Source organism: Sylvia atricapilla, chromosome 10 (genome assembly GCF_009819655.1).
Source record: "Sylvia atricapilla isolate bSylAtr1 chromosome 10, bSylAtr1.pri, whole genome shotgun sequence".
Lineage (NCBI taxonomy): Eukaryota > Metazoa > Chordata > Aves > Passeriformes > Sylviidae > Sylvia > Sylvia atricapilla.
The window spans coordinates 1,766,415-1,778,251 of record NC_089149.1 but is presented as its reverse complement, the minus strand read 5'-3'; the positions used below and the strand labels follow the sequence as shown (position 1 = coordinate 1,778,251).

The window sequence follows — 11,837 nt, the reverse complement described above, 5'->3', positions numbered from 1 at the left end:
GGGGTTGAGTGAAGAGAGAAAAATGGGATTTTTGTAGTTGATAAGCTCTGTGAGTATATTCCATTGTAGATATTTCAAAATATATTCTCTTTATATGAAATATTAAATTTTCCGTGGTAGGACGAACTACCCTCAAGTCAATTAAGGTATTAAAGTCAATCTTTTATTTGATTTGCTTCAGACTGGGAGCAGATTCCCAGGGGATGCTGGAATTTCAGTTTTGGAGAAGTGGTTGTGGAATTGCTCTCCCATAGGGATGATGAGGAGAAAAACTGAGAAATCAAATTCCTGAGTTCAAAAAAATTCCCGTCCAGAGATCAAAAAAAGAACAAATCTGTTCTCACATTAAACACAAATTCCTGACCTTGGGCTAAAATAATCTATTTGTGATGTGCCTTTTTCCTGTGGGAAAAAACCCCACAACTCTTGAAATGTAATATTAATTAATAATTAATTAATTATTCCCATGGGCAGCTCCTTTGGTTTTCCAGGAGCGGTTCCACACAGGAGCAGCGTGCAGGAACAAAACTTCAGGAATATTTTAAGATGGCAATTTAATCGCTGATTGATTTTGGAAAATTAAATATAACCCCAGGAAGAGGCTGGAGCAGAGCAGAGGTGATTTCTGGTCACTCCCAGGCCTGGAATCAAACATTATTATCATTTATTTTTCTTTTTTTTCCCTTGAGATTGGCAGGAAAACTGGAACACCGAGCCCTTGCTGCTTTGTCAGAGAGAAAAAAAAAATGAAAAAAAAAACCAAATTAAACCAGAAAAGGGGAATTTTTTCTATTAGAAAAAAAGAAAAACAAACCAGAAATAGAAAATTTCTCTTCCCTGTCCCAGTGGGAATGGGACAATCCCAGGGCAGGGGCTGGAAAATGAGGAATTTGGGGTTGGCTCTCTGCAGGTGTTGGTTACTCCAGTGTTACTCCAGTGTTACTCCAGCTTTACTCCCAGCTCCAGCCTCAGCCCAACCATGCCCCCTTGTGTTAATTCCCACAGGAAGGAATTAAAGGGATTTTATCTGTGTTTGTGGGTGTGGATATAAATATTTATGGCCCAGTGGGGTATCAGGAGCAGTGATTCCACTCTGTGCTTTAAAATGATTAAAAAAAAAAAAAAAACCTACAAAAAAACACATTAAATTTGATTCTGCTCTGCCGCTTTGTGTTTAAAATTTAGACTGGAAATTTAGAATAAAGGCAATGAATTTGATTCCACTCTGCCACGTTGTGCTTTAAAATTTGGACTAAAAAATTAGAATAAAGACATTCAATTTGATTTCATCTCGCCACGTGGTGCTTAAAATTTAGAATGAAAATTTAGAATCAATTCGATTCTGCTCTTCCACGTGGTGCTTTAAAATTTAAAATAAAAAATTTGGAATCAAGACATTCAATTTGATTTCGCTCTGCCATGTTGTCCTTTAAACATTTAGAATAAAGTCTTTAAATTTGATTTCACCTCGCCATGTGGTGTTTTAAAATTTGGAATAAAAATTTAGAATAAAGCCATTCAATTTTATTCTGCTCCGCCACTTTGTGCTTTAAAATTTGGAATAAGTATTTAGAATAAAGACATTCAATTTGATTTCACCTTGCCACATGGTTCCTTAAAATTTAGAATAAAATTTTAGAATAAACACATTAAATTTGATTTCACCTTACCACTTTAAAATTTAGAATAAAGACTTGAAATTTGATTTCACCTCGCCACATGGTGCTTTAAAATTTAGAATAATTATTTAAAATAAAGACATTAAATTTTATTCTGCTCTGCCACTTTGTGCTTTAAAATTTAGAATAAATATTTAGAATAAAGCCATTCAATTTGATTTCACCTTGCCACTTTAAAATTTAGAATAAAAATTTAAAGTCTTTAAATTTGAATTCACCTCGCCACGTGGTGCTTTAAAAATGCAGAATAAAGACATCAAACTCGATTCCACTCCGCCACTTCGTGCTTTAAAATTCAGAATAAAAAACCAAAAAAAAATTAGAGTCAAGCCTTTAAATTTGATTTAAACCTGGCCACGGGGTTACTCTAAAATGTAGAATGAAGAGATGTGATTGTTGTAGTTCTGTAGGAGAATCCACAGAGGCTGGGACAAGGAATTCTGCCGACCTGGATATTCTGGAACATGTGGGTTTATTGTAAGGGTCTGGGTAAAAGGGTCCTGCCTTCAGCCACCAGCCTGGGCTGGAGGGGATCCCAAAGAGAGAGGGAGAGAGAACAGCAGGGGGAGAGCTGAGAGAGAAGGGAGAGAGAGAGCAAAGGGCAGGGGGAAGAGGAAGGGTGAGAGTTAAGAGAGTTAAGAGCACACAGTCTTTGTTACAATCCATTATATCTCCTTTTGTGATGAATATTCTAATTTTCAGTGACCAACCAACACAAGACACAAAATCCTATAGAATCTACACCCAGCCTATAAGAACTACTACATTACCATACTGTGTTATATTTTAAACTCTAAAAAGTACTCTTTAGACTTCTGTTTTGCTGCATTGACCTTTGGATCCCTCAGCCAGCAGAAAGGGATTGTTCAATCCAAAGGGATTCTCCTGCAGCTAGACCATTGTTTTCAGGTTCTATAGTAACTAAGACTCAGTATCCTACAACTCAAAGTCAGCTTTCATTTCTATTTCCATTACAGGTTTCACATTTTCAGAATCTTTGCTCAGCAATCCTATTGATAAGGTTTCCCTGATTCATCTTCCTCAACATATTTCCAAAAGCCATCAGCTCTCTGCTGGGTGTGTGCAGAAACCCCCCTGATGGAGGCTGGGCTGTGCCTCAGCTCCAATTGTATTAATTACCACAGATGCATTAATTACCAGAGATGCATTAATTAATTACCACAGATGCATTAATTACAGCCCTGCTCTTGCCCCACAGTCTGCAGCAGAGTACGTGAAGTCGCGGCTGCCCGAAGTGCTGAAGCAGCACCTGCAGGACTACGAGAAGGACAAGGAGAACAGTGTCCTGTCCTACCAGAGCATCCTGGAGCAGCAGATCCTCTCCATCGACAGGGAGATGCTGGAGAAGCTGACTGTGTCCTATGATGAGGCAGGTAAGGGCTGGCCCTGCCTTGGAATTCACATTTTGCTGCCCGCTCCCAAAAATGGTTTATTTTCAGTCTCGCCCCAAACACCCGCTGCAGGTTGTTGGGCTTTTGTCCTTGTCCTCAGGAAATGTTTGTTCCTCCTGGAGTCAGGCTGCTGTGGGAAGTGCTACTACCACTGCTACTTGTACTACTGCTGCTACTACTGCTTCTTCTTTTTCCTTTTCTTCTTCTTTTTCCTTTTCTTCTTCTTCTTCCTTTTCTTCTTCTTTTTCCTTTTCTTCTTCTTTTTCCTTTTCTTCTTCTTTTTCCTTTTCTTCTTCTTTTTCCTTTTCTTCTTCTTTTTCCTTTTCTTCTTCTTCCTTCTTCCTTCTTCTTCCTTCTTCTTCTTCCTCCTTCCTTCTTCTTCTTTTTCTTCTTTCTTCTTTTTCTTCTTCTTCCTTCTTTTTTCTTTCTTCTTCTTCTGCCTTCTTTCATTTTCTTCGTTTTTCTTCTTTCTTCTTCTTTCTTCTTCTTTTTTCTTTTTTCTTCTTCTTTCTTCTTCTTCTTTTCCTTCTTCTTCTTTTTCTCCTTCTTTCATCTTTTTTTTTTCTTCTTCTTTCTCTTTCTCCTTCTCCTTTTTCTCCTCCTCCTCCTCCTCCCAGCACTTTTGCTCTGTGCACTGCTGTTGATTGATCTCCCAGTCTCTGCACTGGCCCTGGCACCACCTGGTTTTTCCTCTTTTCCCCTTCACAAATAACAGATTTTTGGGTTTTTCCTCTTTTCCCCTTCACAAATAACAGATTTTTGGGCTTTCCCAGCTGAGGCTGGACTGGGCAGGCACAAAACCCAACTTCAAATGTGACACCAGGTCATGGGCAGCCAAACCCAGGCAAATTAAATTTATTTCATTTCATTAATGGCCAAACCCAGGCAATTTTGGAGGCTTTCTGACAGTGAACTCAAGAGTTTTCAGATCTGGCACTCACCTTTTTGTAGCATTTTGTTTTCAAGCAGTTAGAAATGCCTTGCAGCTTTTAGATCCTTCTGCAAAATCCACCTCCCACGAAGGGCTTGGATGGTGGGTTCTCAAAAGGCAGCAGAGGTAAAATGAGGGTGCAGAATGTTTCTGTCATCACACAGAGCCTGCCTTTAATGATCCATAAAAAATAAGCTTCAAAAGTTGTTGCTTTCTGTCACCTCTGTTGATCTTTTCTCACACAGAATTCCCCCACTCCAGCGAATCCTGTCATTTTATTTTTCCCTTAGTTTCCTCCAGCTCCTCTCCACTTATTTCCATGCACAGGAGTTTTTTAGGGAGGAGAAAATGCAGGGAAATGAGTGATTCCTGGCAGAAGGAAAAGCAAGCTTTTTCCTTTATGGAAATCTCCGTGTTCATACAGCGAAAATAAAGATTAAAACTGCTTGAAACACATATTTGGGGATTTATCTCATCCAGCAAAAAAAAAAAAAAATCATGTGGAATTGAGAAGCTCTGTAATGACTGGTTCAGAAAATTGCCAGCAGCAGAGCTGGAAATGAAACCCCAAAATTCCAGCTGGCCAAACAGGTGGAGGCACCTCCAGAGATGAAAACACAGCAGTGGAGCCCCCTCATCCTCCTAATTGTGTCTCTTATTTATGAGAAAGGCAGAAATGGCTCTACCTGCCCTTGAAGTGAGAGCTGATTGTCAGCAAAGCACAGAAAATGGGCAGTTAAATATAATTACAGCAGCTGCTGGTGATCCTGGCTGCTCCAGCCCTTGGTGGTGGCATTTTCCCCTTTTTTTTTTTTTTTTTTGGCTTTTTTTATTAGTTTTTTTTTTCCCCCACTGCAAAATCAACTCAGGGCACAAAAAGTGAGGGGGAAAAAAAAATCCTTTAAAAGAAAAGTGATGGCAACACAAAGGGTGAAAACGCAGTTTTGTCTGGCAGGGGGGATGATGTGAAGGGATCACCCAAACCCATCCTGGAGCATTGTCAGGGGTTCCACCTCCACAATAATGATGAGCAGGTGGAATTCCAGCAGGTGTGAGCCAGGGAAGGTGGAAAAGGAGATGTTTGAGGGGCTCCAGGGGCTCAGGCACTGACTGCAGCAGGGTGTGGAGCTTAGGGAAACACTCCCAGTCCTTTTCCAGCCAGGAAACCTCGCCCAGCCCTCTTGGAAGGATCATTTTGCAGCCCCAGGTAGCTCTTTTCTCCCCAGGGATGTTTCCCAAAGTGAGTCGAGTTCAGCTGCATCCATTTGCCAGAATAAAGCTCAAAAGATCTGGGTGTTGATTTTGTTAATTTTAATTGAACACCACGATTTGGGGTGTTAATTTGGTCTTTGTGGCAACATCCAATATCAATAAAGTGCAGCCCTTGATGGACTCCACATCCCAGTGTGAATCCTTCTCTCTTTTTGGGAATCTTTCCCTTTAGGAAATCAATCCCTCAGAGCCTACAAATAAAATGAGTTTATCTGGAAATAGTCAAATGCTGGCAAGATTTTTTTTTTAGTGAGGTTTGAGTAAGGAAGCTTTAAAAAATGAAAGGAGGCCAAAAGTGACAGATGGGGACAAATCCTCTCCTAATCTCTAAATCCTTTAGTTTAAAAAGTGGCATTCTTGACTAGCTAAGGCTGAGGCAATTTTGTGCAAGAATATTTTCTCCCAACAAAGCTTTGCTGGCTCTTAATCCCATTCCTTTGATTTACAGCATCCCTAAACATCTGAGGTGGTCAGTGCCTGATCTGTGGCAAATTTTGGTTATTTAAAGGCATTTTGGCATTTAATTGGAGCGTGCCAAGGAATTCCTGCTGCTGGGAGGTTCTGGAGTTGGTTTTGTCCTGTGGAAAATTTTTTTTTTTTTTCTCTTAATGCATGGTCCTTCTTCCCCAGGAGAAATTCAGTTTCATTATTGCACGACAAAAAGAAAGAGATGGAGTTTAATTTTCCCTGCTGTCAAGCAGTCCTGGGAGATATTTATTGATATTTTATTTTTGATTTTGATTGTATCCAGAGCCAGGTGTCAGCCCCAGAATGGGATTTTTTTTTTTTTTTTAGCTGATATTTGCTGGAGTCCTGCTGGTTTTGGGGTGAGGGGGGGGAAAGATGGGAACTGGAAAGGAGATGGGAATTGGGGAATATTCCTCCCATTTCAGCCCCTCTGCTGCTGTTAACGTCACCTCAGTGCTCAGAGGGTCACAGCTTGGATCCCCCATCCTGGGAATCCTTCCCAACTCAACCATCCTGGGAATGAAAGAACCTTTTCCTGCTGATCAGGAACAGCTCTTTACACCCCCTGTGGGGTTCATCCTTTGCCTCCCACCCCGGTGTCCTGCAGGCACCACGTGTCTGATCGCGCTGCTGTCCGACAAGGAGCTGACCGTGGCCAACGTGGGCGACTCCCGGGGCGTCCTGTGTGACAAGGATGGCAATGCCATCCCCCTGTCCCACGACCACAAACCCTACCAGCTCAAGGAGAGGAAGAGGATCAAGAGAGCTGGTGAGTTGTTGGGAGGTTCGCTTTTCATTCGGCACTAAAATGGACGTTTCCGCCATGAGAGGGTGGGAAGGCGGCAGCAGGTCAAATCTCCTGTTTTCCACCCAAAGTTCCACTGGGATGTCACAGGGCTGAGGCACCAGCAGATCAAATCTCCCAAAATCCCAGTGGGATGTCACAGGGCAGAGGTGGCAGCAGATAAAATTTGTTGTCCACCCAAAATTCCAGTGGGATGTCACAGGGCTGAGGCACCAGGAGATCAAATCTCCTGTTTTCCACCCAAAATTCCAGTGGGATGTCACAGGGCTGAGGCACCAGGAGATCAAATCTCCTGTTTTCCACCCAAAATCCCAGTGGGATGTCACAGGGCAGAGGTGGCAGCAGATCAAATCTCCTGTTTTCCACCCAAAATTCCACTGGGATGTCACAGGGCTGATGCACCAGGAGATCAAATCTCCCAAAATCCCAGTGGGATGTCACAGGGCAGAGGTGGCAGCAGATAAAATTTGTTGTCCACCCAAAATTCCAGTGGGATGTCACAGGGCTGAGGCACCAGCAGATCAAATCTCCCTTTTTCCACCCAAAATCCCAGTGGGATGTCACAGGGCAGAGGTGGCAGCAGATGATCCACCCTTTAAGCAGCTGGTTGGGGTTGGGAGAGCCGCCCTCAACAGCCCAGTGACCATCCCTTGGGATCTCCACATGGATCACCAGGAGCATCCCAGGAGCTTCAGCCCCTGCCCAAAGCCTGAGGGAGGTTTAGTGCTAAAATCAGCAGAGGGTGAATCTGCTTCATCCAAGCTGGTTTTTATTCCCATATAAGGAGCACAAACATGGAAATCGTGGCAGGAGTAGAGGGAAAGAAACCTTCCAGCAATAAATCTTCCTTGTTTTCACCACTTGTCACTTTAGCCACCTCCTGGGCTGGAAGTTACACTGGGATCATCAGGTTTAACAGCCAATTCTCCTTGGATTTGTCAAAGTCTTTTTGGAATCCATTCCTTGTTTGGCTCCCACAGCAGCAGCAAATTCTTTGCTGGAGAAAAGAAGTTCCTCTGATTTGTGTTAACCCTCCACTGAGCATTGCCCTGGCAATGCAGGGCCTGTCTCCCCTCCAAAATGGGAATAAACGAGTTTTTCCATGAATATAAAACGTTTTAAAGGTTATCACTGTGCTCCCACCAGCACAAACACCTCTCCTCACTAACACAGGGGTGTCAACATTCGCCCTCACTCTTTCCTTGTACAAAATTCCAAGGGGTTTCCTGAGGAGCTGTGTGGAGCAGGAATTCCTGTGCTGTTCCAGAAGCTGGGGGGTTTTCTGGGGCAGAACAGAGCCATTCCTGGGGGAAGGCAGAGCCATTCCTGGGGAGAGCAGAGCCATTCCTGGGGGAGAGCAGAGCCATTCCTGGGGAAGGCAGAGCCATTCCTGGGGAGAGGCAGAGCCATTCCTGGGGTGAGCAGAGCAGAGCCATTCCTGGGGTGAGCAGAGCCATTCCTGGGGTGAGCAGAGCCAGAGCCATTCCTGGGGAGAGCAGAGCCATTCCTGGGGAAGGCAGAGCAGAGCCATTCCTGGGGGAGAGCAGAGCCATTCCTGGGGGAGAGCAGAGCCATTCCTGGGGAGAGGCAGAGCCATTCCTGGGGAGAGGCAGAGCCATTCCTGGGGAGAGGCAGAGCCATTCCTGGGGAGAGGCAGAGCCATTCCTGGGGAGAGCAGAGCCATTCCTGGGGGAGAGCAGAGCCATTCCTGGGGAAGGCAGAGCCATTCCTGGGGGAGAGCAGAGCAGAGCCATTCCTGGGGAAGGCAGAGCCATTCCTGGGGAGAGCAGAGCCATTCCTGGGGAGAGCAGAGCAGAGCCATTCCTGGGGAAGGCAGAGCCATTCCTGGGGAAGGCAGAGCCATTCCTGGGGAGAGCAGAGCCATTCCTGGGGAGAGCAGAGCAGAGCCATTCCTGGGGTGAGCAGAGCCATTCCTGGGGAGAGGCAGAGCAGAGCCATTCCTGGAGAAGGCAGAGCAGAGCCATTCCTGGGGGAGAGCAGAGCCATTCCTGGGGTGAGCAGAGCCATTCCTGGGGAGAGGCAGAGCCATTCCTGGGGAGAGCAGAGCCATTCCTGGGGAGAGCAGAGCCATTCCTGGGGAAGGCAGAGCAGAGCCATTCCTGGGGGAAGGCAGAGCCATTCCTGGGGAGAGCAGAGCAGAGCCATTCCTGGGGTGAGCAGAGCCATTCCTGGGGAGAGCAGAGCCATTCCTGGGGAAGGCAGAGCAGAGCCATTCCTGGGGAGAGGCAGAGCCATTCCTGGGGAGAGCAGAGCCATTCCTGGGGTGAGCAGAGCCATTCCTGGGGAGAGCAGAGCCATTCCTGGGGAAGGCAGAGCAGAGCCATTCCTGGGGAGAGGCAGAGCCATTCCTGGGGAGAGCAGAGCCATTCCTGGGGTGAGCAGAGCCATTCCTGGGGAAGGCAGAGCCATTCCTGGGGTGAGCAGAGCCATTCCTGGGGGAAGGCAGAGCCATTCCTGGGGAGAGGCAGAGCCATTCCTGGGGAGAGGCAGAGCCATTCCTGGGGAGAGGCAGAGCCATTCCTGGGGAGAGCAGAGCCATTCCTGGGGAGAGGCAGAGCCATTCCTGGGGAGAGGCAGAGCCATTCCTGGGGAGAGGCAGAGCCATTCCTGGGGAGAGGCAGAGCCATTCCTGGGGTGAGCAGAGCCATTCCTGGGGGAAGGCAGAGCCATTCCTGGGGAGAGGCAGAGCCATTCCTGGGGAGAGCAGAGCCATTCCTGGGGAAGGCAGAGCAGAGCCATTCCTGGGGGAAGGCAGAGCCATTCCTGGAGAAGGCAGAGCCATTCCTGGGGAAGGCAGAGCAGAGCCATTCCTGATCCAGCCGTTGCAATCCAGCTCTTCCCCACCACGCTCCGAGATCTCCCAGAGGCATCTCCCAATGGTGAGCTCTGTAACCCCTCAGGATGAGTCTTTGGGCGGCTCTGGCAGGAAGCAGAGATCTACCTGGACTTTCCAAAGAGCTGCTTTGTTGTTTTTTTCCCGCTGTTTCTCCCCAGGTGGGTTCATCAGCTTCAACGGCTCGTGGCGCGTGCAGGGCATCCTGGCCATGTCGCGCTCGCTGGGCGACTACCCCCTGAAGAACCTCAACGTGGTGATCCCTGACCCCGACATCCTGAGCTTTGACCTGGACAAACTGCAGCCAGAGTTCATGATCCTGGCCTCGGATGGGCTGTGGGACGCCTTCAGCAACGAGGAGGCCGTGAGGTTCATCAAGGAGCGCCTGGACGAGCCGCACTTCGGCGCCAAGAGCATCGTGCTGCAGTCCTTCTACCGGGGCTGCCCCGACAACATCACAGTCATGGTGGTGAAGTTCAGGAATAGCAGCAAAGCCGAGGAGCAGCAGTGAGGGAGGGGAGGAGCCCCTGGGGCCCGCTCAGGACTCCCAAGGTTGGATCTGTAGCTCTAGAAACGCCGTGCGGGCTCTTCCCGGGAGGAGCCGATCCCTCTGGGCTCCGTTCTTGGCTTGACAGAAGGAGCAATACAACAACAACAAGAAAAAAAAAAAAAAAATCCATGCTGAGCGACAAGAATCCAGTTTGTCCCCGTGTTCCCTGCCTCCTGTGCCCTGGCTGCTCCTTAGGAACCGACTGGCACCGTCCATTTCTCACTTTTCTTTACGAACCCCGTGTAGGTTTTTTGGGTTTGGTCCCTTCCCCTCCCGTGCGCTGCCTCGGGGGCACGGCAGGGTCAGGGCAGTGCTGCTGCTTTTCCCTCGTGGGTGTCACTGCTCAGAAGCTGCTCTGGTGTTCCTCATCCCTGCAAAGCTGCAGCCAGAAGGGTTTGTGGTTTGAGGAGGACGAGGAGCCAACTCTCAGCCTGCTGCCACTGCTGGCTCTCGCTTTGTTTAACCTCTCCCCAAAACTCGACCCCTGCCGAGCATGTGAGTAGGTAGAGCTCCTGAATTACCACGTTTATTCAGGCTGTGCATTACTCTAGGACAGTTCTTCTAGGCCATATCGTATCCAAACCAACCAATGGTGAACTTCAGCAAAATCCTGGGAGTTCTGAACCTCCGGGATGGGAACAGAGCTCAGCTGTGATGGCAGAATGTCTGTCCTTCACTGAGCGTCACCCTGACCTTATTTCTGTGGCGTGGACTCGGAAAGTGATGTGAGAGAAAATGGATTTTCATTGGGGACTGTTGGGAACCTCATCCAGGGCGCTCCTCAGAGCGACCCAGCTGGAAGTCAAGCCTGTGGAAGACTTCCTTGTACCACTGCAGGTGGATTTGTGGCGTTAATCCCAGGGCAGACCCCTCTGGAAGCGGCTTTTGGGATGACCTGCAAACGCCAGGCAGCGTCAATGCACTGTAGAGATGAAAGGTTGTGTTCAATCTAGGTTTAAAAAGTCTGTTTAGATCTAACTTTCAGTATTTAATTGTATTTTGGGATGTGTGACTGCTGTAAGTTGGAATGAGGCCAGTTTGAGTTTGCTGCAGCTCTGGTGCCAGCTGTGTCATGGCAGAAGGACAGGGCAGGATTTTGGGATGGCTCCTTTCTCCTTCTCCTGCCTTACAGAAGTCCTTGGGATCTGCCCCACAATGTGGTCCTGGACAATCTGCTCCAGTCCTCAGGGTGCTGGAGGCTGCCTGTGTTTGGGGCTGGAGGTGGCTCAGGGGTGGGCTGCATTACCTGGCATTGCCTTTTCCTTGGGAAAGTCCAATATTCCTCATTTCCCAGCTGCCTGGCGCCCTCTGCTCCCCTGCAGGGGTTTGGGGGAGCCTGAGCTGGGCTGGGGAGGTGCTGAGGGGGTCGGGGTCTCTCAAGGCAAAAATCAAACAGCACAAATTTCTGCTCCAGAAAGAAATCCTCATCCTTGCCTTCCCAGTTTTGTCCCTAGGTCACCTCTTCCCCCAACAAACTTAATTGGTTTGGGGAGAATCTCAGGCCGGCTGTTCAGCCAGCAGGCAGTGGTTAATTATGAAATGGTTAATAATGGCTTCAGTGTGAAGAGGTGGGGCTCAGAGTGCTGGGGAGTGCAGCCCTGAGGCTCTGAGGATTCCATGGGGATGGAATTCCTGGGCTGGGAATGGCACAGCAGCAGTGCTGGAGCAGGCGGAGCTCAGGTTGCCTTCCCTGTGTCCTTCGCTGGAGACGTGCCCCTTGTGCCTTTCCTGTGGAGGGCACCTGGGAAAAGGGGAATGGCAGCCCTAAAGGAGAGGGATGTCTGTGTCCAGAGACATCCCCACAGACCCACCCCAGGCCCTGCAGAAGCTGCAGTGATGGGCCATGCCCAGAAAACCGGGATAGGT

General features: G+C 47.8%; 1 protein-coding gene across 1 annotated transcript; it reads left to right on the top strand.

Annotated features, from left to right (window-relative positions):
• The first annotated feature begins 2,902 nt into the window (after nt 1–2,902).
• Nucleotides 2,903–11,065, top strand: PPM1L (protein phosphatase, Mg2+/Mn2+ dependent 1L). Its single transcript, XM_066325690.1, has 3 exons — nt 2,903–3,073; nt 6,370–6,531; nt 9,583–11,065. Exons 1-3 carry the CDS (start codon nt 3,037–3,039, stop codon nt 9,930–9,932), a joined length of 549 nt encoding a protein of 182 aa, XP_066181787.1. The 5' UTR covers nt 2,903–3,036; the 3' UTR covers nt 9,933–11,065.
• Nucleotides 11,066–11,837: the final 772 nt, after the last annotated feature.

Coding starts and splice junctions, on each gene's coding strand:
- PPM1L (XM_066325690.1), top strand. CDS start 3,037: ATGCTGGAGAAGCTGACTGTGTCCTATGATGAGGCAG. Junction 3,074..6,369: donor TGTGTCCTATGATGAGGCAG/GTAAGGGCTGGC, acceptor GGTGTCCTGCAG/GCACCACGTGTCTGATCGCG. Junction 6,532..9,582: donor GAAGAGGATCAAGAGAGCTG/GTGAGTTGTTGG, acceptor GTTTCTCCCCAG/GTGGGTTCATCAGCTTCAAC.